General features: G+C 44.5%; 1 protein-coding gene across 1 annotated transcript in view; it reads right to left on the reverse strand.

Annotated features, from left to right (window-relative positions):
• Positions 1-2,650: 2,650 nt before the first annotated feature.
• Positions 2,651-25,444, reverse strand: part of PRR5L (proline rich 5 like) — a 31,559-nt gene continuing 8,765 nt past the window's right edge. Inside the window, 7 exon segments of the mRNA XM_044270777.1 lie at positions 2,651-3,279; positions 3,281-3,582; positions 9,610-9,742; positions 14,689-14,832; positions 15,586-15,677; positions 21,249-21,306; positions 25,349-25,397. Of these exon segments, the coding sequence (XP_044126712.1) occupies positions 3,208-3,279; positions 3,281-3,582; positions 9,610-9,742; positions 14,689-14,832; positions 15,586-15,677; positions 21,249-21,306; positions 25,349-25,397 (850 nt within the window). The 3' untranslated portion in view covers positions 2,651-3,207.

Raw genomic sequence — 25,444 nt, forward strand, 5'->3', positions numbered from 1 at the left:
AAAATGCCAGCTGGCTGTAGGAAGCAGGTGTGGGCATAGATCTGTTGCCAGCCTTTGGCACCCTAATATGCATTCAATGGTCACAAAAACAGTGGGTTGAGCTGACACTCATGTTTTGTGTACGGCCGGCTTCAGGATCCTCAATGTCAGATCAAAGATCAAACGAGTGAAGAAACAAGAGAGAAGCTTTCCGAGGTTCACAAAGGCGAGCGCACACATCAGGTCTTTTATCTCTCATACACCCCAGACGCAGCACTCGCCCTGTTTCATATGTCTCAGCCTTAATGGCTTTTCCTTTTTTAAATTTTCGGGATGAAAAGAAAATTTCAAGTTTCCTAAACACGAGACGACTCTGGTCGGTCACATTCGCCTTTAGATCTTTGCCAACAGTGACACATGAATGGAGGTCCCCACCCACAACTCACGCGGCCGCATTAATAACCCAAACAATGCGTCAATCACACAAATCCGTCCATTAAAAGTGTAAAATACCATGTTGTCACAACACGCGTCGCGTAACTGGCTGGTCTCGTATAATCACGTGCTGCCTGTTTAATAACATGCGTCCTATGACAACAAGGAAGAGGAGCGGCTCAACCCGTCACCTGGACGTAACCTCTCACCCAATACGAGTATCAGGCGACTCTTTCCATTACTCCATAGAGAAGAAACAAATCTGTCTGGCTTGTATGTTGCAACTTTGTTGCAAATTCTTTCTAGTGTCAACTAAAGAATCGAAATGTTGCAACTCCAACCTGACATAATCACCATGAGGCACAATTATAATGTCCTACATAAGACCCATTTTGAAAATGTATAATCACCATGAAACGTATTTAGAAAGCCCTACATAAGACCATGAGGAGCATTCATAAAGCCCTACATAAGACCATGAGGAGCATTCATAAAGCTCTACATTAGACCATGAGGAGCATTTGAAAAGCCTTACATAACACCATAAGGAGCATTCATAAAACCCTACATTAGCCCACGAGGAGCATCTATAAACCCCTACATAATACCATGAGGAGCATTCATAAACCCCTACATAATACCATAAGGAGCATTCATAAAACCCTAGATAAGCACCATAAGGAGCATCTACAAACCCCTACATAAAACCATGAGGAGCATTTATAAACCCCTACATAAGACCATGAGGAGCATTTATAAACCCCTACATAAGACCATGAGGAGCATTCATAAACCCCTACATAAGACCATGAGGAGCATTTATAAACCCCTACATAAAACCATGAGGAGCATTCATAAACCCCTACATAACACCATAAGGGGCATTCATAAAACCCTAGATAAGCACCATAAAGAGCATCTACAAACCCCTACATAAAACCATGAGGAGCATTTATAAACCCCTACATAAGACCATGAGGAGCATTTATAAACCCCTACATAAGACCATGAGGAGCATTTATAAACCCCTACATAAGACCATGAGGCGCATTCATAAACCCGTACATTAGCCCATGAGGAGCATCTATAAAGCCCTATATAAGACCATGAGGAGCATTCATAAAACCCTACATAAGACTACAAGGAGCACTCATAAACCCCCACATAAGACTATGAGGAGCATTTGTAAAGCCCTACATTAGACCATTAAAAGCATTCATAAACCCCTACATAATACCATGAGGAGCATTCATAAACCCCTACATAATACCATAAGGAGCATTCATAAAACCCTAGATAAGCACCATAAGGAGCATCTACAAACCCCTACATAAAACCATGAGGAGCATTTATAAACCCTTACATAAGACCATGAGGAGCATTCATAAACCCCTACATAAGACCATGAGGAGCATCTATAAAGCCCTATATAAGACCATGAGGAGCATTCATAAAACCCTACATAAGACTACAAGGAGCACTCATAAACCCCCACATAAGACTATGAGGAGCATTTGTAAAGCCCTACATTAGACCATTAGAAGCATTCATAAACCCCTACATAAGACCATGAGGAGCATTCATAAAGCCCTACATAAGACTATGAGGAACATTCATAACCCCTACATAAGACCATGAGGAGCATTTATAGACCCCTACATAAGACCATGAGGGGAATTTACAAAGCCCTACATAAGACCATTAGGAGCATTCATAAACCCCTTCATAAGACCATGAGGAGCATTTATAAAGCCCTACATTAGACCATGAGGAGCATTTGAAAAGCCTTACATAACACCATAGGGATCATCTACAAACCCCTAAAAAAGACCATGAGGAGCATATATAAAGCCCTACATAAGACCATAAGGAGCATTTGTAAAGCCCTACATAAGACCATGAGGAGCATTTATAAAGCCCTACATAAGCCCCATGAGGAGCATCTACAAACCCCTAAATAAGACCATGAAGAGCATTTATAATCCCCTACAAAAGCACCATGAGGAGCATCTATAAAGCCCTACATAAGACCATGAGGAGCATTCATAAATCCCTACATAAGACTATGAGGAGCATTTTTAAACCCCTACATAGGCACTATGAGGAGCATCTACAAACCCCTAAATAAGACCATGAAGAGCATTTATAATCCCCTACAAAAGCACCATGAGGAGCATCTATAAAGCCGTACATAAGACCATAAGGAGCATTTGTAAATCCCTACTGGACCTTGCAGTAATACATGCAGTGCCACTTTTTTAATCCAATGTCAATACGAAATGCAAAGTTACAAAAATAACAGTAAGGATTAAATAAATAAAAATATATTTAATTTTCCAGTTTGTTTTTCTCCTCCTCACAATTCTAAATGCACTTCAATGAATGAGAGAAAACAAAAAAAAAACACACAAAAAACTCAAGTTTTCAACAACAACAAAAAAAAGAAGCACTATCTTGGGCAGGATTCATGGGCTTATTCTTATTCTGAAAGCCATTCCAGTCTCTCACTGCTGGTTGATTTGCTGTCCCCATCCATTCACTGAGACACATTTTTGAACTAGTCGCAATCAAAGACTCCAGAAAAAATGTACCTTATCAATCTACCATTAAAATATGAAAGTACCTTAAAAAAGTATTTTCTATGTTATTATTATTGCGTTAAGTTCTTGGTAAGACATAGTGTGATTAGTCTGTTTTCACTCGGCGGACTAGGCGTCGTTGGGGCCGTAGGCATCCCATAAAATTATTTGCAACTGCTCATCCAAGGTCTTCACACAGTTTTTGGGGTACACGTCAGCTGGGGGATGGGCAGCTGTGTTCTGGGCTGTCATGGGGACCAGTACTAAGCAACTGTGATGGATTGTCCTAGGATATTTGGCTCACTGCTAAACTGTCGCTGGGAGAAACTGGGCTGCAGTAGTAGACACTCGTTAGAAAGCTCTGCCTCCTCGGATCTGGGATGCATGATGGAGGCCATTGCCAAAAGTTGGATGTCTGTGTGAGCGTTGGCTACTGTGTGTCTCCTGACGCTTCCACATTTTTCCAAATATGCCTCCCCCTCCTGTTCGGTGAGTGGGGAAAGGCAGCGCTCAACCGGAAGGGAGGAACCTTCAAGTGGCGTGTAGGGCATAGTGTCCGATCTTAGGTGACATTTAGGGAATCGATGTTCTGGAGAAAGAAAAAGAAAGTAGGAAAAGTTATCATGGATCATAAAGCCACCATCAAAACAATTTTAATGCAAGGACAGTAGTACCCTCTCATGGCCAGTAGGTTGCTATGTTCCCATAGGGTGCATTTGTTTTTAAACAAAAACAGCACGATAACTCATCAAACATTATTAGAAATCCAAAAATATTAAAATCTTAGATAAACAGACAGGACAGAAATCATAAGAGTGGGTGGTTAATTGCCCTGTTACTAGGGTACTGCCTAAACCTAACATATGCATATAGAGAGTTTTCATATTATTCATTCTCTCTGACCCATGGCTTATGTGAGCTCTTGTTAAGCCAGTGGTTCTCCAACTACAACTCCCAGCATGTACCATTTGTCTACAGGATAAGTCAGAAGTCTATCTCCGGCACTCCATGCTTGAGCTGACACTGTGGTCAATTCTGGAGCCCTACAGGATACGGGGCCCTTCTTCTTGTGTTCAGTGGAGGTGGGGAAGGGGTTCCTGCAGTAGGAACCCCACCAAGCCAATAGTTATCCCCTATCCTGTGGATACAGGATAACTTGAAAATTACAAGAATACCCCTTTAATGTTGGAATCATCTTATGATTACCTAAAGGGGTTCGCCAGTCTTACCAAATTCTTACTTGTTAGATGGTCCCTTGACAATAGGCTGATCACAAAGTGTCCCCTTAATCGAACCCTCAGAGATCATCTGTAATCTGTAAAGGAACCTGGCAGTAACCGTTCAGTTTCCCTGCAGCGCCGCCACAGGGAAAATGAAGAATTACACAGTGTCCATTGATACCAATAGGTTATCTGCGTAATCCAGGACAGGACAGGTCCTCCACTCTGAGAGATGTTCTTAGCATCCACTCCTCAGTATGGCTGGAAAATCAGGATCCTGAACATGGAGGCCCCATCTAGTGCGTAAAAATAAGTTTGACAAATCTCTTTACCCTACAGCTGTCAGGATAGCCTGGGAGTTGTAGTCTTGATACAACTAGAGAGCTGCTGCCCTAGAAACTATGCTCATCATCACTGAACAGAGAATGACTACAGCCCCAGTAGAGTAGGATCTTGTACTCATCACACCATGGTTTTTAGAAGATCACTAGAGGAATTTGTGAATGGAAGAAATGACACTTGGGCTGAGATGAGCTAAGACTTGTTGTGACACCGAGCACTGAAATCTATAAACTTGCTGAACTTCTCAAACTCAACATTTAGCCTGACGGAAGTGGCTTAATGGCCTTAACATCAGCTGCAAGGACAAAGGACAGATCCATTAGTCAGACAATAGAGTGAGGTATGTTGTCTTTCAAATCCTCTAAAAACTTCCAAATCGCTCCTCCATGTACAGAATATCCCATAAATACATGACAGGTGCAGGTCCCAGATAAATGGGGTCTAGTGACCACCATTTGGGTCACTCATTATTAAGAAGAGGCCACACGTTTATGCTTTTTCCCTTAATGTCCTTGGGACTTACAGAAAGAGACAATTAACCAACTTTCTTGACGTTCTGAAACATCTTAGGTGATCGAGGAGGATTGGCCGGGTGAGACTTAAATGGATTGTTCAATCTGTTGTTATTAAAAGGCTCAGATGTTCAGAGTTTTCTGCTAAGGAGGCGATCATCTGTAATCTGCAAGAGGAGCTCAGTACCAGGTGTTCAGCTCCCCTACAGCGCCACCACAAGGGGAATGAAAGAGCTTGTCCCGGGATAGGGGATACGTGTCTTATTGGTGGAGGTCTGAAGTCAGACAAGCACCTTCAGCTCCAATCAAACTCTATGGGACTGCCAGAGATAGCTAAGCGTTATACACCACCTTCAGCAGTTCCATGGACTTCGAGGAGAGCACATGCAAATGGTGGACACAGAACACCTGTTACTTGTGAGGGCCAAGGACCTTTCCAAAAGCTGATCTGCCAGGTGCAGTACCCCCCACCGATCAGATCTGAATGGCCTATCCTGAGGATAGGTCATCATTATTTAAATTCCTAGAAAAATCCCTATAAAAGCATGTTTATCCCCCCCCCAAAAAAAAAAATCTAAAAACTCTTTGCTCTAGCAACATTTTATTTTATTTTAAAGTTCTCAGTAAACAATATACTATATCAGGAAGTCTGTTGCATGCACAAAGACCTTACCCCCGCCCCCAAAAACCACAACTTTAACTAAAAAATCTTCAGTTGTGGTAAGCTTCCCTTTACTTCACGTATGTATTCTTATTAACAGATCATCAACACGCCAACATCTGTCTCATGTCGAGACCCTGAATTCCGCGGCTCATTATTAGGTTCTCAGAACTGGAGATATGTGACATTAAGTGGGGGTGGGGATTTCCAGGACTACTTGTAGAACCTTATACCGGGTCTCTCCTTAACACCATCTAAATGCCTTAAGAGGGCATATGGATGACATCGAGGAAGGTCCCCCCCTACTCGAGACCCTCCCCTACAAGCCACAATGGGCAGTTCAATAAAACCATACCCTGCTCTGCTTTACATAGACGGCCTTCATCTATGTCTGGCTGACAGCAGCTTCCCATAGCAAAGTTTCTAAATGTAGACAGAGTAGTGGGGGAGAGCTTCTGCTTCAGCCAGTTGCCTTACAGCCAGACAGATCTGATGTTTCTCCTCTTACTTAGCATCTCTCCATGCTGATTAATAGGGAAGGGTCCTAGGCAAGTACCTACCCTTCTACAAAGACCATATGGCCTAATTCTTGCGGAGAAAACTCCTTTAAGGCTAGAACTGCCAAGAATAAAAAAATATAAATTCTATACTTTGTATATTAAATATTCTTTTAAATTGCACATTAAATACCAGCAGAGGGCAGTAGACTTTAGGATTGTGATGAACGTTTAATATCATTCTAATTACATAATAGCTAAGAAACACAATGTTTCTCTTGCCTGGAATTCCTTCCCCCAAATGTTGATGATGGCAACTCATTGGCATGCACCCCATGTTTCCGCAGCTGCCCAGAAGAGTGGGCAGCTGGTTCAAATAATAACTCAAAGGATTCTGGGAAAAGTGACCAAACAAATGAGATCCCTACGGCTCGCCCTCGCACCTCCTCTGAAAACTTGCACACTAGACGGCTCTGATCAGAGCCATTCTTTTGGCACTGAATAGTCACGCAGCTGCTTTGAATTTCATGTGGCCGCAGCTCTATACACTTCATGTATCACACCAGGCCGGAAGCCAAGGAGGACATGCAGAGGCCGGGTCTCTGGGCAGCTGAGCGGAGGCCAAGATGCAAGTCACTCAGAAGCAAGCCTGGTATTTAAAGGGGACCTGTCACCTTAGCATGACGGAGGCAGCCATTTTTGAACAGAACACATCATTCACAGTTTACAGGCTGGATCAGTGTATGCATGGAGCTGCCTGCGTTTCAGCAAGTGATTTCATCAAACCAACCCCCGAACATGAACTCTTTCAAGGTGCATTGCAAGTCGCCCATTATAAGAGCAAAGTCACCCTCTAATGGATGTGTCTGATGACAAGCTTGTTGACTGTTTACTGTAACAACAAGCAGAATTATGAATGCAGCTGTGGAGTATAATACAGGCTGTAACTCAGGATCAGCACAGGATAAGTAATGTAATGTATGTACACAGTGACTCCACCAGCAGAATGGTGAGTGCAGCTCTGGAGTATAATACAGGATGTAACTCAGGGTCAGTACAGGATAAGTAATGTAATGTATGTACACAGTGACTCCACCAGCAGAATGGTGAGTGCAGCTCTGGAGTATAATAGAGGATGTAACTGAGGATCAGTACAGGATAAGTAATGTAATGTATGTACACAGTGACTCCACCAGCATAATAGTGAGTGCAGCTGTGGAGTATAATACAGGATGTAACTCAGGGTCAGTACAGGATAAGTAATGTAATGTATGTACACAGTGACTCCACCAGCAGAATGGTGAGTGCAGCTCTGGAGTATAATACAGGATGTAACTCAGGGTCAGTACAGGATAAGTAATGTAATGTATGTACACAGTGACTCCACCAGCAGAATGGTGAGTGCAGCTCTGGAGTATAATAGAGGATGTAACTGAGGATCAGTACAGGATAAGTAATGTAATGTATGTACACAGTGACTCCACCAGCATAATAGTGAGTGCAGCTCTGGAGTATAATACAGGATGTAACTCAGGGTCAGTACAGGATAAATAATGTAATGTATGTACACAGTGACTCCACCAGCAGAATGGTGAGTGCAGCTCTGGAGTATAATACAGGATGTAACTCAGGGTCAGTACAGGATAAGTAATGTAATGTATGTACACAGTGACTCCACCAGCATAATAGTGAGTGCAGCTCTGGAGTATAATACAGGATGTAACTGAGGATCAGTACAGGATAAGTAATGTAATGTATGTACACAGTGACTCCACCAGCAGAATAGTGAGTGCAGCTCTGGAGTATAATACAGGATGTAACTGAGGATCAGTGCAGGATAAGTAATGTAATATATGTACACAGTGACTGCACCAGCAGAATAGTGAGTGCAGCTCTGGAGGATAATACAGGATAAGTAATGTATGTACACAGTGACTGCACCAGCAGATATAGTGAGTGCAGCTGTGGAGTATAATACAGGATGTAACACAGGATCAGTACAGGATAAGTAATGTAATGTATGTACACAGTGACTGCACCAGCAGAATAGTGAGTGCAGCTCTGGAGTATAATACAGGATGTAGCTCAGGATCAGTACAGGATAAGTAATGTATGTGCACAGTGACTGCACCAGCAGAATAGTGAGTGCAGCTCTGGAGTATAATACAGGATGTTACTCAGGATCAGTACAGGATAAGTAATGTAATATATGTACACAGTGACTGCACCAGCAGAATAGTGAGTGCAGCTCTGGAGTATAATACAAGATGTAACATGATCAGTACAAGAACTGAACTTTTTATGGAGGTTAATTCTATATGTAAACTGTAATATGGTGTCCAATGATGGTGATAGGCTTTCCAGTCAAGGATCTGAACTGGTGCCACTTTTCGGCCCTGATGGGTGCCTAATGTGTAGAAGAAATTGGAGGCATAAAGATGCAAATGTAAGAATATGAAAATCCTATTTGGCTTTGTGCAAAACTGAGCCATAATATAACTGTGTACATGGAGCCAAACTGAGCCGGTGTGAATAACCTCACTCTGTATGTGGAACTGACCCGGAAAGTCTAAGCGTCCAGTACAATTCAATCATCTCCTGCTGGGGTGGTGGTGATTTGGAGTTCGGAATTAATATTTGACTAAGGCTCCTGTCTTAAATGGTTTGGAATGGATTGTAAATTACACTGCAACATAAACCTGTAAGTATGGAAACAGGGTTAATTACGGAAATGTACGACACCCAGTCTGCCTTATTCCCACACTCTGGAGGCTGAGAACACTGCACATGGCCTGAGGTTATTCTAAACTGATCACAAAGTCAAAGATTTCTTACGGCTTCAGAAGATTCTTTTTCTGGCTGTATTTGGTTTGTTGGTTGACGTTATAAAATAAAATGATTCCCAGGGTATCAGTTCTTCAACATTTAAAGTGGAGACAACCCTTTTCAGAATGTACTTTTTCCGACTCCTGGAATCCACCAGCAAACAGATGGTTTTACTGGGGCAAGACTGGTAGCAGGATATGGTGGCCATTCAGAAAAATGGCCGTCCATGTAATATATAATGACTCAAGTTCTCCAGATCGAGAATTTCGCTAACAGAGCAGCTCTACTCACTTGGCGGATAGAGGAGGTGCTACTATCTATGACTTCCATCTGCTTTGACATATCACTAAAGGTTGTCTTCAACAACCCATTTAAGGTTCACAGCTCTTCAGAACCTCTTGTAGTTCTGCAACAGATTGGAGACCACTGTTGGATTAGATCCTGGATAACTCTACACCATGGGTAGTTTTCATTTATTCTTCATATTATCCAGTTGTTATGTTTAGCCCAAATATCAAGTCAGTCCACATATTGGGTTATAGAACAAGAAGATCTTACCAAGTATACAGGGAGCACTACTGTGGTTGTAGCTTCTGTCCCCATATGCCACCAGATATGGAGATACTACCATTTTCACCAGCTCTTCCAGCTTCAGGTAGCCTTCACTGGGTCCTGATGGCTCGTGGATACCCTGAAAAGAACAACATCACATATAATCATCCTGATGCCTACAGAATGTCAACCATAGTCACCAAGGTTGTGAGAAGAAAGTTTCATAAGATCTACATATTAATCTTCCTCTGCAGAACATGATGATCCTGTATCTATGGCAGCTCCACCACAAAAGTAGGTGGGGACTCCCACGGTTGGTGCATTGAGTCCAAGAAGCTTAAAGTGACACCATTGGATCAATATCCTCTAGGTTCCATCTTCACCAAGAGATTGGTGGAAGGCTTAAAGTGGTGGCACATGACCATCACTATATGATTGGTGGGAGTCCTACCTCTGGGACTCCCACCGATCCTAAGACAGAAGAGGCCAAAGCTTTAAAGCTTTCTCAGGGGGGTTTGTCCTTTCTGCTGTAGCTCTTTCCCTGGAAACTGACACAGCTTCTAACAGAACATAAGGCTGGTGGCATTTGAAGAGTTGAACTGAGAGTGTCCGACCACATCAGTGAGGTGGACACGAAGTAAGGAAGAGGACAAACAGCAGGTGGCGCTATACAGATACATTCTATTAAATAACTCAGTGGCTATACTAAATTTTTAATTACATGCATTTACAAAAGTATTCAGATCCAGGCGCTGGTTTGAAAAATGTGAAATGTGTTTCGTGGCACAAGACCTTCTATCTAGTGATGTAGATGTTTCCCTTTAAATCATATGATAGTAGACTAAAGATAATCATCCAGTTATCCTGCGTTTCATCCATTATTTATGAGGCTCGGCCTCCTACAGTATACGCTTATGCTGTATTATTCTTGTTGCCTTTTCTTTCCGCCTTGCCTTCATGTCCGTTTCATTCATTTGGGCTTTTTATGACCCTTTAGGTCACAAGATTGAGCAATACCATTACGCAACTCGGATAATCAAACATTTTCCGTCCCGCCACATCTTTATCCAACACTAATGGGTAACCAAGTACGTTTCTAGAAATAGACAATGGATGACCAGATCGCTGGGTCACGGCTGCAATCCTGCGGCTGATTCCAAGCTTGTACCGAAAGCCTCCGTACAATATTTAACCCATTTAGTGAATTCATAGTGGGGGGCAGGGGGGCATTCAGGACCCTAATCAGTCAGATAGGACAGAAAATAAAATCTCTCACCCTGGAGGACCCAGTGCACCTGTGCTTTACAAGCATAGTCCACAGTAAAGTGCAATGCTTCATTTCTCCTGTGGGGGTGCTGCAGGAAAACTAAACACTTGTTGCCAAGTTCCCTCAGAGATTATAATGATAGCTGAGGGTCCCTGCAGCAAGCCACTCAGGGGATACTTGAAATAAATAGCGACTGCAATCCCAAGGGTTAAAATAAAGAAATAAATATAACCAATTGTCGATTAAGGTGTTCATTTTGTCACCACCCCCTTCTACCTATGAAACAGGAAGTCTAAACATGATGGCGGGTCCTCATCTTCTTTATCAGTAGCTTGCTGCATCAGAAACCTTACCTCCTAGCAGCCTAAATTCCACCTCTTTTTGGTAAACTCCACCCTCTAAGGAACCAACCCAGGAGGGACAGGACAAGAAGGATATAGGAACCTCATTTCCTAAAGAGTTGCTTTATTCCAGAACAAACAGGTATTTTTGTTCACTTCTTTTTATTAATTTCTAGGCTATGTGACCTTTGAACTAACGAGAACTCAAAAAATACACAGAAAATACCCGTCGATATCAATGCACATGATCTGACTACACACCTGGAATCTTTGTAGTCTGTTACCATGGAGATACATAGGTCTGCCTAGAAGCTGCATACACCAATTAGCTTTTGGAAAATTTCAGCCCGCACAACCCCTAGCAGGTGCAGATTGCTGTGGCGAAATAGAGATATAAATGTAAAAACACAAAATGCAATCGCACACTGCAACCAGCACTCTGCCCTGCCTTTATGCTGGATGTTGAATAAGGCATTGGTGTACATTTTGGCCAAAGCGTAATAAGCCACTCACCACGTCAAGGTCGCCTTCATGAGTGGTCCCTAACACTAGTTCCTACCTTTTATGGGCCATGACAGCCACATAAAGTCCAGGGAGCGCAGGTACAGCATGCACGCCAAGCACACTCTGCTTTTAACCCCGTCCGGTGCCATTACAGCTTTCATCGGATCCAGGGATGCAAGTACTCACATGCATGCTGAGCCCACTTTATACTTCTCCTGGAGCCTAATGGCTACTGGTAGGTGCTGTATAAGCAGACTCAGTTTTATACTGACTTTAAAACCAGCCTCCAGAGGGGCAGATTAACTGGACAGGTGTGCTTGACTGCTTGGAGATCGCCACGCCTCCAATACGTACTACAAAGAGAAAAATATGGAAAATTTCAGCCCGCACAACCCCTAGCAGGTGCAGATTGCTGTGGCGAAATAGAGATATAAATGTAAAAACACAAAATGCAATCGCACACTGCAACCAGCACTCTGCCCTGCCTTTATGCTGGATGTTGAATAAGGCATTGGTGTACATTTTGGCCAAAGCGTAATAAGCCACTCACCACGTCAAGGTCGCCTTCATGAGTGGTCCCTAACACTAGTTCCTACCTTTTTATGGGCCATGACAGCCACATAAAGTCCAGGGAGCGCAGGTACAGCATGCACGCCAAGCACACTCTGCTTTTAACCCCGTCCGGTGCCATTACAGCTTTCATCGGATCCAGGGATGCAAGTAGGAACTAGTGTTAGGGACCACTCATGAAGGCGACCTTGACGTGGTGAGTGGCTTATTACGCTTTGGCCAAAATGTACACCAATGCCTCATTCAACATCCAGCATAAAGGCAGGGCAGAGTGCTGGTTGCAGTGTGCGATTGCATTTTGTGTTTTTACATTTATATCTCTATTTCGCCACAGCAATCTGCACCTGCTAGGGGTTGTGCGGGCTGAAATTTTTCTCTTTGTAGTACGTATTGGAGGCGTGGCGATCTCCAAGCAGTCAAGCACACCTGTCCAGTTAATCTGCCCCCCTGGAGGCTGGTTTTAAAGTCAGTATAAAACTGAGTCTGCTTATACAGCACCTACCAGTAGCCATTAGGCTCCAGGAGAAGTATAAAGTGGGCTCAGCATGCATGTGAGTACTTGCATCCCTGGATCCGATGAAAGCTGTAATGGCACCGGACGGGGTTAAAAGCAGAGTGTGCTTGGCGTGCATGCTGTACCTGCGCTCCCTGGACTTTATGTGGCTGTCATGGCCCATAAAAGGTAGGAACTAGTGTTAGGGACCACTCATGAAGGCGACCTTGACGTGGTGAGTGGCTTATTACGCTTTGGCCAAAATGTACACCAATGCCTTATTCAACATCCAGCATAAAGGCAGGGCAGAGTGCTGGTTGCAGTGTGCGATTGCATTTTGTGTTTTTACATTTATACCAATTAGCTTTTGTTTGCAAAGTTGAGTAAATTCTCATTTTAAATACAAGAAAGAAAACACAATGGTTGCCACATGGTTGCCCTAAATGTGGTATTTAATAAGTCACAGATGAGGAGAACAACAACTTATCCATCGGAGTGTTGCACGCTTCTAGACACAACTGTATCCAAAGCAGGAAACATAACAGGGCCGCGTCATATCCCAGGACAAAAAAAAAGCGCACCGCAGCCAAGTTACACCGACCAAACATCACAGAGAGAGAAAACAAGAAAACATTACTTTACAGGTGGGATAAGTTCCAAGGCTAAATAAAAAGTCAACAGATTACTTTGGCCTGAAAATGGAAAATTCCTTAGGTCTCCTTCACACACAGACTGTTTTTTCAGCATATATTTTTTTTTACACAGCTTTAAAGGGAACCTGTCATGTGGATATTTGATTATAATCTAACTAATTATATACAATCATTAACTACTAAAAAGTGCCTTAGATGTATTCACTTACTGGTGTGACAGATGGTTACCTCATAATATACACACAAAGATGCCACATGCCGCATGCTAATGAGCTGATTTGAGTCCAGCGTGATGTCATTGAGTCCAGCGTTTATTTAATTAACAGCTATAGCCACTCCCCTGCCCACCTGCTGCTGATTCATATGTAAAATAACTGTCAATCAGCAGGAGATGGGCGGGGAGAGTCAGGAGCTCATAAATATTCAGGACTCATCATTATCAGCTGGAGCTTTTCAATACAAGACTTTGGCAGATTGATTGGGTCAATTAAAGAAAGTGACCCAGCATTTTGCTAAGAGAATCAGTCACTTATTTATGTTGCCCTTAGTTAGGACACCATAAAACTGGTGAAAGGTTCCCTTTAAGCACTTATTATAGCTTTTTAGAAGCTTTATTGAAATAATGTAAAACTAACATAATGATAAAATAGGGGGGTTAAAAAACAAAAAAAAGGCACCCAAAATGAGGTGGTGGCCAATGGGTTGGTTGGGTATGCACTGTAAAGATGGGGTAGGGTATGATAAACCAAGCCAAGTATTAGCAGATATATGTAGCTATGCACCAAACATCCCCTTTTTTTAGGTTACAACAGCCAGTGAAATACCAAAGTAATACAATATAGGCATGCAGACCAAGATGGCAACCCTGTGCCCGATACCTCAAACAAAGACAGACAATTCGGCCTCTGCCGTAGCTGGGGGCTAGGAATGAACCCACTGTAGGTGTACAAGACCGGAAGTATGTGATAATCATGAAAAGAGCCTATCACCAAGCCTTTACCATACACATGTATACCGCACGCATATTGAATGTATTTGAGGGTGGCCTGCCTCTCTGTTTTTGTAGCGTCCGGCACTACTGCCACTGTTTTGTGTCCTAGGCAGATCCATGTGTTACTACAGTAAGACATAACTGCAGGATCAGACTACACACAGTGTTTGTTTGTAGTCTGTTACCGTGGAGACACGAAATGGAAGAACTAAGCTTTATATGAATCCAATGCAGATATTTCTTCCTCGATATGGGACTTGTCCTACCTGGAGGATCAGCAGCATCTGTAGGATGGGAGGTGGAACTGGTGACTTCATGAACGGCGGCAGCCTTCTGTCCAGGTTCACTTTTAAAAGAACCAGGTCCCTGAAGCCAAGAAGAGCAATCTGCCGAATGGTAAGTTCCTGGCCCTGCAGTATGGAGAAGTACATGAGAGATCAGAATATCTCCATTTGACGTCTTCGCAGTGGAAGAGGAGAGGTCAGAAAATCATCAAGACTTCCCAGGGCTGAAAACTGCCCCCTACAGGCTGATATTTGCAATTCACTATCACATTGAAACATAAAAGTAAAGTTAAACTAATTCATGTGTTTGGCAGATTTTCACTTATTCACAATTATGTATCATATTTCCACAATTTAAGGCAACGGAGGCTAAAATAAAGATCCATCTATCAATGAATGTTTTTATTTTTAACCTAAACAGGTTCCAAATTTTGTGCCGATTCATTTCCTAATATATCTCGTTGGTCAAAGCTCTGCTTTCCTTATACAAAGCTCCAAATCCCTTGCACAGACCACAGTAAGAATACTATCTGCAGCCACCACTAGGGGGAGCTTATTGCATACTGTGTATACATTGAGCTTTGAAGATGTGGGTATCCAGGAATGTAGCATTTAAAAATATGTCTATGAATATGAATGTGTGAGGCCACCAGAGCGCTGTTTCTTTCCATGCACCCATGTGGCTCCTTTCCAGTCATTAGCGGATGTGAGCGGCTATTAATTGGCAGCCAGAAGGAAGAATATAATTTATTGTTAATTAATAACCTGGACGTCCGCACCTGGAGGAATTAATGAAGGCACAACCTGAAGGTAACGTGTAAGCGTAGATTATTTTCTTCCCTCCCACTACACAACCTGTTCCAACATTTGGAGTTATACCTGGACGGGATAGAATATGGCCTGGAGCGTTGGAAGGATTTCAGTGAAGAAATGATCCCACAGTTCGGAAAGAATCAAGACACGGTTTTCACCTGCCGAGAAACATAGAATCGTATGAAACGTCCAGCCCCAGTGATATAGACTGGACCCAAGCCAGCAACCTACTGAAAAATGCTGTGCCCATAGGTAAACTTAACAATAATTCAGCTGAACATCCCAGCTCTGCTACAGTCATACAAATCTCTGCTTTAGCTAGACATCCCAGCTCTGCTACAGTCATACAAATCTCTGCTTCAGCTGGACATCCCAGCTCTGCAACAGTCATACAAACCTCTGCTTCAGCTAGACATCCCAGCTCTGCAACAGTCATACAAATCTCTGCTTCAGCTGGACATCCCAGCTCTGCTACATTCATATATACCTTACCAATACAAACCTCTGCTTCAGCTAGACATCCCGGCTCTGCAACAGTCATACAAACCTCTGCTTCAGCTGAACATCCCAGCTCTGCTACAGTCATTCAAATCTCTGCTTCAGCTAGACATCCCAGCTCTGCTACAGTCATTCAAATCTCTGCTTCAGCTAGACACCCCAGCTCTGCTACAGTCATACAAATCTCTGCTTCAGCTAGACATCCCAGCTCTGCAACAGTCATACAAATCTCTGCTTTAGCTGAACATCCCAGCTCTGCTACAGTCATGCAAATCTCTGCTTCAGCTAGACATCCCAGCTCTGCTACAGTCATACAAATCTCTGCTTCAGCTAGACATCCCAGCTCTGCTACAGTCATTCAAATCTCTGCTTCAGCTAGACATCCCAGCTCTGCTAGTCATACAAATCTCTGCTTCAGCTAGACATCCCAGCTCTGCTACAGTCATACAAATCTCTGCTTCAGCTAGACATCCCAGCTCTGCTACAGTCATTCAAATCTCTGCTTCAGCTAGACATCCCAGCTCTGCTACAGTCATGCAAATCTCTGCTTCAGCTAGACATCCCAGCTCTGCTACAGTCATACAAATCTCTGCTTCAGCTAGACATCCCAGCTCTGCTACAGTCATTCAAATCTCTGCTTTAGCTAGACATCCCAGCTCTGCTACAGTCATACAAATCTCTGCTTCAGCTAGACACCCCAGCTCTGCTACAGTCATACAAACCTCTGCTTCAGCTAGACATCCCAGCTCTGCTACAGTCATACAAATCTCTGCTTCAGCTAGACATCCCAGCTCTGCTACAGTCATTCAAATCTCTGCTTTAGCTAGACATCCCAGCTCTGCTACAGTCATACAAATCTCTGCTTCAGCTAGACACCCCAGCTCTGCTACAGTCATACAAATCTCTGCTTCAGCTGGACACCCCAGCTCTGCTACAGTCATACAAATCTCTGCTTCAGCTAGACACCCCAGCTCTGCTACATTCATACAAATCTCTGCTTCAGCTAGACATCCCAGCTCTGCTACATTCATACAAATCTCTGCTTCAGCTAGACATCCCAGCTCTGCTACAGTCATTCAAATCTCTGCTTCAGCTAGACATCCCAGCTCTGCTACAGTCATTCAAATCTCTGCTTCAGCTAGACATCCCAGCTCTGCAAAAGTCATACAAATCTCTGCTTTAGCTAGACATCCCAGCTCTGCTACAGTCATTCAAATCTCTGCTTCAGCTGGACATCCCAGCTCTGCTACAGTCATACAAACCTCTGCTTCAGCTAGACATCCCAGCTCTGCTACAGTCATTCAAATCTCTGCTTCAGCTAGACATCCCAGCTCTGCAACAGTCATACAAATCTCTGCTTTAGCTAGACATCCCAGCTCTGCTACAGTCATACAAATCTCTGCTTCAGCTAGACATCCCAGCTCTGCTACAGTCATACAAATCTCTGCTTCAGCTAGACATCCCAGCTCTGCTACAGTCATTCAAATCTCTGCTTCAGCTAGACATCCCAGCTCTGCTACAGTCATACAAATCTCTGCTTCAGCTAGACACCCCAGCTCTGCTACAGTCATACAAATCTCTGCTTCAGCTAGACACCCCAGCTCTGCTACAGTCATACAAATCTCTGCTTCAGCTAGACACCCCAGCTCTGCTACATTCATACAAATCTCTGCTTCAGCTAGACATCCCAGCTCTGCTACAGTCATTCAAATCTCTGCTTCAGCTAGACATCCCAGCTCTGCTACAGTCATACAAATCTCTGCTTCAGCTAGACATCCCAGCTCTGCTACAGTCATACAAACCTCTGCTTCAGCTAGACATCCCAGCTCTGCTACAGTCATACAAATCTCTGCTTCAGCTGAACATCCCAGCTCTGCTACAGTCATACAAACCTCTGCTTCAGCTAGACATCCCAGCTCTGCTACAGTCATGCAAACCTCTGCTTCAGCTAGACACCCCAGCTCTGCTACAGTCACACAAATCTCTGCTTCAGCTGAACACCCCAGCTCTGCTACAGTCATACAAATCTCTGCTTCAGCTAGACATCCCAGCTCTGCTACAGTCATACAAATCTCTGCTTCAGCTAGACACCCCAGCTCTGCTACAGTCATACAAATCTCTGCTTCAGCTAGACACCCCAGCTCTGCTACAGTCATACAAATCTCTGCTTCAGCTAGACATCCCAGCTCTGCTACATTCATACAAATCTCTGCTTCAGCTAGACATCCCAGCTCTGCTACATTCATACAAATCTCTGCTTCAGCTAGACATCCCAGCTCTGCTAGTCATACAAACCTCTGCTTCAGCTAGACATCCCAGCTCTGCTACAGTCATACAAATCTCTGCTTCAGCTAGACACCCCAGCTCTGCTACATTCATACAAATCTCTGCTTTAGCTAGACATCCCAGCTCTGCTACAGTCATACAAATCTCTGATTCAGCTAGACATCCCAGCTCTGCTACAGTCATACAAATCTCTGCTTCAGCTAGACATCCCAGCTCTGCTACAGTCATACAAATCTCTGCTTCAGCTAGACATCCCAGCTCTGCTACAGTCATACAAATCTCTGCTTCAGCTGAACATCCCAGCTCTGCTACATTCATATATACCTTACCAATACAAACCTCTGCTTCAGCTGAACATCCCAGCTCTGCTACAGTCATACAAATCTCTGATTCAGCTAGACATCCCAGCTCTGCTACAGTCATACAAATCTCTGCTTCAGCTAGACATCCCAGCTCTGCTACAGTCATTCAAACCTCTGCTTCAGCTGAACATCCCAGCTCTGCTACAGTCATACAAATCTCTGCTTCAGCTAGACATCCCAGCTCTGCTACAGTCATACAAATCTCTGCTTCAGCTAGACATCCCAGCTCTGCTACAGTCATACAAACCTCTGCTTCAGCTGAACATCCCAGCTCTGCTACATTCATATATACCTTACCAATACAAATCTCTGCTTCAGCTAGGCATCCCAGCTCTGCTACAGTCATACAAACCTCTGCTTCAACTGGACATCCCAGCTCTGCTACATTCATATATACCTTACCAATACAAATCTCTGCTTCAGCTAGGAATCCCAGCTCTGCTACAGTCATACAAACCTCTGCTTCAACTGGACATCCCAGCTCTGCTACATTCATATATACCTTACCAATACAAATCTCTGCTTCAGCTAGGAATCCCAGCTCTGCTACAGTCATACAAACCTCTGCTTCAGCTGAACATCCCAGCTCTGCTACATTCATATATACCTTATCAATACAAATCTCTGCTTCAGCTGAACATCCCAGCTCTGCTACAGTGATACAAATCTCAGCTTCAGCTAGACATCCCAGCTCTGCTACAGTCATACAAATCTCTGCTTCAGCTAGACATCCCAGCTCTGCTACAGTCATACAAATCTCTGCTTCAGCTAGACATCCCAGCTCTGCTACAGTCATACAAATCTCTGCTTCAGCTAGACATCCCAGCTCTGCTACAGTCATACAAACCTCTGCTTCAGCTAGACATCCCAGCTCTGCTACAGTCATACAAACCTCTGCTTCAGCTAGACATCCCAGCTCTGCTACAGTCATACAAATCTCTGCTTCAGCTAGACATCCCAGCTCTGCTAGTCATACAAACCTCTGCTTCAGCTAGACATCCCAGCTCTGCTACAGTCATACAAACCTCTGCTTCAGCTAGACATCCCAGCTCTGCTACAGTCATACAAATCTCTGCTTCAGCTAGACATCCCAGCTCTGCTAGTCATACAAACCTCTGCTTCAGCTAGACATCCCAGCTCTGCTACAGTCATACAAATCTCTGCTTCAGCTAGACATCCCAGCTCTGCAACAGTCATACAAATCTCTGCTTCAGCTAGACATCCCAGCTCTGCTACAGTCATTCAAACCTCTGCTTCAGCTGAACATCCCAGCTCTGCAACAGTCATACAAATCTCTGCTTCAGCTAGACATCCCAGCTCTGCTAGTCATACAAACCTCTGCTTCAGCTAGACATCCCAGCTCTGCTACAGTCATACAAACCTCTGCTTCAGCTAGACATCCCAGCTCTGCTACAGTCATACAAATCTCTGCTTCAGCTAGACATCCCAGCTCTGCTAGTCATACAAACCTCTGCTTCAGCTAGACACCCCAGCTCTGCAACAGTCATACAAATCTCTGCTTCAGCTGAACATCCCAGCTCTGCTACATTCATATACACTATAACCAATACAAATCTCTACTTCAGCTAGACATCCCAGCAATGCTACATTCATATATATTATAACTAGTGATGAGCGAACTTCTGTTTTAAGTTCGGCGTCTAAAGTTCGGGTTAGCGGAGAATCCCGACATGGATTCCGAATTCCGTTGTGGTCCGTGGTAGCGGAATCAATAATCGGCCATTATTGATTCCGCTACCACAGACCACAACGGTATTCGGAATCCATATCGGGATTCTCCGCTAACCGGAAGCCGGACTTTAGACGCCGAACTTAAAACAGAAGTTCGCTCATCACTAATTATAACCAATACAAATTTCTGCTTCATTGGAACAGCCCAGCTCTGCTACTGTATATCTGTCACATAATGACCCAGTGGTGTATATGGGCTCCAGTTTAGGCTACATTCACACAAACTTATTTTGTTTCCGTGTCCGTTCCGCATCCGTATGTCCATTCCGTAGCCCCGCAAAATAAAATAGAACATGTCCTATTCTTGTCCATTTTGCGGACAAAGATAGGCATTGTTACAAACAATGGACCCGCAAAAAAAATGGATGCCATACGGTTGTGTGAATGTAGCCTTTTGGTATTCTATTGGTGTATATACTGTAACCAATTAATTGGTGCCTGTGGTATATACTTTAATGAATCCATATTGGCCCCGAGGTATATACAACACCTAATATATGGTGGTGCAGTCATGGGAAGTCATTGGTTTATACTGTATGCAATCCCTGGAGACCCATATAGACTGTACCCAATGTATACTGATCCCGTGATATATACTGTGCTTAGCGCCTGGTATACATTAGTATACATACAGTAGCATACACAGCGCCAGGTGAGCCATTAGTAAATACTATAATCAGTATAGGGCGGTATATACTGTTGGCATTTACATAGCATTGCAGGTCATGGTGGTGGAAGAGTAGGTTTCATTGTAGTAAAGTGCAGTAAAAGTCCTGACACCTCCTTACATAGTGTTCTCTGTCCCGGGGGTGTCAGTGCTGTATCTCCTACCTTCATACAACTTGACTTTCTCCTCCATTAAGGCCAAACCCTTGGACAGCAGCTGATTCTACAAGCAAAAGGAACAGTTTGGGTTTCAACAAGTCATCTGCTTCCGTCAATTTTTTCTACCTGTGTCTGCCTTTGTCTGCTGTTACAGCTTCCACCCAACTTTCCCTGGCTATGATAAGCCGCAGCGCGTAGTTTGTCGCTAAGGAGCAACTGACATATTTTGAAATGACTCTGTGACGGTCGTCCCCGCACTAGGAGCGCATCTCTACGTCACCGCACTATGTAGCATGACAGACAGCTGAGTGACTCTGGTGACTATCGCCTAACTTCATGGATTCAACGGCCATGGCAGTGGTCACCCCACTAAGGCCTCATGCACATGACCGCATGTATTTTGCGGTCCGCTAAAAACGGATCCGCAAAAAATTACAGATGACGTCCGTGTGCATTTTGTATTCAGCCGGCCCCTAATAGAACAGTCCTATCCTTGTCCGTAATGCGGACATTCTGTTATTAATAACAGGACATTATTACTATTATTATAATTATTCTTAATAATAGGACATACGGAAACAGAATGCACACACAGTACCTTCAGTTTTTTTTTTTTTTGGAGACCCATTGAAATGAATGGTTCCTTATATGGTCCGCAAAAAACGGACACGGAAAGAAAATACGTTCATGTGCATGAGCCCTAAATAAGATAATAAATTATAAAAATATTTATTTGACAATCCAGGGATTCTGTTAAAGGGGTTGTCTCGCCATGGACAATGGGGGCATATCGCTAGGAGATGCCCCCATTGTCTTATAGGTGCGGTTCCCACCGCTGGGACCAGCACCTATATCGAGAACGGGGCCCCGCAAGTCGAGGACGGCGCACTGCGCATGCGCAGCCACCCTCCATTCATTTTCTATGGGGCTGGCGAAAATAGCCGAGCACTGGCTCGGCTATATCCGTTGGCCCCATAGAAATGCGCGGTACGCTCCCATTCACATCTATGGGGAGCCGGCTTGGTGGTGGGCGGACCGGAGTCCTCCAGCCACCACCTTGCGGGGCTCCGTTCTCGATATAGGTGCGGGTCACAGCGGTGGGACCCGCACCTATAAGACAATGGGGGCATATCCTAGCGATATGCCCCCATTGTCCATGATGAGACAAACCCTTTAAGGATGATAGAACAGGGGTAAGTAATGATGAAACATAATGGAGAAGCTGTATCGGCCATCGATATCAAAATCCTGGAAAACCCCTTTAACCTTTCACAATCTTGGCAACTTGAAAGACGCGACCACATTTACATACTGCTATCCTTGGTCGTATGACGCATGGAGCATCCTTAATCTCCATGTAGTCCTGGCCTTGAGGCAATTTTTTATTGTTGCATTTTACTCATTTTGGGCTAAAAATATTTTTTTATTTTGGTCTTTATTAAACATGTGAAGCCTTATCTCTGATCTCTCGGCCTCATAAACATTCATTATAGCTAAACTCTTTTCAAACTGATAAGAATATGGCATAAACGAGTATTTACGAGGTCAAGAAATCAGAGATAAGGTTTCACATGAGCCGCCAGCTGATGGGACTGAGAAGTAATACTCTGCATACAGACTGATTGTTAAAGGGGTTGTCCGGGTTCAGAGCTATATATAACCAGTTCTTCACCCCCCGACCCTTCCGAGTTCAGCATTTCATGGGCGATCTTTAGCGCTGGCCTAAGATGTTTTACGGGCTAAGGCAGCGCTAAAGACTGGGCCATTGGTGCTGGTGATGTCACTGGGCTCACTGCTAGGCAGAAGCCTCCGCCTAGCAGAAACCCGGTACAATACCGGATATGAAGAAAAAGACGCTGGATATGACAAATGTTCGGATGCTCAACTCAGAGCGGCTGGAGGGGTGAAGAACGGGTTATGTTCGGGTTCATAGCTGACCCTTTTATCCCCTGTATCTCAAAAACAGCTGAAAATATTTAATATCGACCAATTGAAAAAAATATTTTTAGCCCAAAATGAGTAAAAAGCAATCATAAAAAAAAAAGGTGTCCATAGCTTTTAACTTTAACAGGATTCTCTAAAAGTAGAAACAGTCTGGTATACTGCAGCTAAGTCCTATAGATGGTGCCCTGAGACTGAGCATGCTGGATTTCAACATGTCCAATCCTTTGTACCCACAGGACACAAGCACAGGCCACGTGTGAATAGCTGACAGCAGGATGAAGATTTAGGCTAGGTCTACACGACGACATGTGTCGTGCGACTGGGCACAACTACACTGCAACATTTGTCGCACCAATGCCGCGCGACAATTTTTATAATGATAGTCTATGGCAGGGATGTCAAACTCAAATTCATCGGGGGCCGCATCAGCAGTTTGGTCACCCTCAAAGGGCCGGTTGTATCTGTAGGATGTATACGGTTGTATACTGTATGGGGGCAGGGGCCACAGGGTGACGTTATACTGTGCGGGGGCAGCCGCTTGGTGACGTTATACTGTATGGGGCACTAGGGCAGCCCCAAGGAGACATTATACTGTATGGGGGCAGCCACAAGGGGACGTTATACTGTATGGGGGCAGCCACAAGGGGACGTTATACTGTATGGGGGCAGCCACAAGGAGACGTTATACTGTATGGGGGCAGCCACAAGGAGACGTTATACTGTATGGGGGCAGCCACAAGGGGACGTTATACTGTATGGGGGCAACAGGGAGACATTATAGTTTATCAAGTGCCACGTGCAGTGCAGATTGCAGGCAGGGCCAGAGCCTCAGAAGACAGACAGCACAACCTTTATTTCTGACACCCCTGCAGATGAGCGTTCCTCCCGGAGCCTGTCCACATCGCAGCTCCCGGCCTGACCTGCAAGCGCTGACTGGGGTCACATAGCATTATACTGATTTATGATGCTATGTAACCCTTACAGTTCTGGAATGTGTTGGATAACACTGACATAATGCTGTCAGTGTTATCCAACACATTCCAGAACTGTAAGGGTTACATAGCATCATAAATCAGTATAATGCTATGTGACCCCAGTCAGCGCTTGCAGGTCAGGCCGGGAGCTGCGATGTGGACAGGCTCCGGGAGGAACGCTCATCTGCAGGGGGCCGTGGGGTCTCTCACTCCTCTTCTCCCATCTTGGCCTGCAATTACTCAGTCTCTGGAGACGGTGCGCTTACTGTGCGCTCCTTTGCTGGCAGGTGGGCGGAGACTTCGATACAGGAGCCGGGAGGAGCGGGGGCCGCCTGCAGGAAGTGATATGTACGGTACTCATATGCACGATGCAGGGGCAGGCTGACATAGATGTAGGAGCGGTCAGCTCGCGGCTAGCATATGACCGCTCCTATTACTGCCCAACCGACATGTCCCTGCTACTTGCCCGCACAGGGCTAAACAACTGTTCAAACTACTTGCCCGGCGCCCGGAACTGCATGTCCCGGGCGTCGGGCGATAGGAATTCCACACCCCTGAAAGTGGAGGTTTCCTGTGTAGAACGGCCGGCGCCGCTAGAGGGCAGACGTTCTCTGGCTTGTAGGCTGCCGCGCATGCGCTGAAGAGGCGGCTTTCTTGTGTCAAAAAAAAAAATAAGCGAGAATAAAAGGTGAAGGCTGGCGGCCGACGGCGGCTACGCGGGCCACATGACGAGGTCTGGCGGGCCGGATTCGGCCCGCGGGCCTTGTGTTTGACACCCATGGTCTATGGTGTCGCATTTCGAAGCGACACAATAGTATATCATTATAAAAATTGTCTCGCGACATTGGTGCGACAAAATGTCGTCGTGTAGACCTAGCCTAAAACAGCAGATATTGAAGGTGTATGGGCGGCTTTAGGCTGGGGAGCTGCCCATCTTGCATATCCCCGGTTTGGAGATGGGCACATAGATGGGGCTGATTAGCAGCTCTCTGTATAACCAGCTCTTCTGTAAATGGCCAACTTTAGGCGTTGTGCCCTTTCGAGTAGAGGAACCATTAAAGTGGCAGTCTCTCCATCTGAATCATGTTTGGTGGTGTACCGTAGGATGCTGCGGCGAGACAGTTGCAGCTGCTGCAAAATTGCAGGGGAAACCCCAGCAGGTCTCTACTCGGCAACCGCATGACTTACCTGAAAGTAATCCGTGATGAACGAGCCAAGTTCACTCTTCAGTAAATGTCTGGGGGGCAAAAAGAGAAACAAATTGGGTGAGGGAGTCATGTGTAA

The sequence above is a fragment of the Bufo gargarizans genome, chromosome 10, assembly GCF_014858855.1.
Source record: "Bufo gargarizans isolate SCDJY-AF-19 chromosome 10, ASM1485885v1, whole genome shotgun sequence".
NCBI classification, from domain to species: Eukaryota; Metazoa; Chordata; class Amphibia; order Anura; family Bufonidae; genus Bufo; species Bufo gargarizans.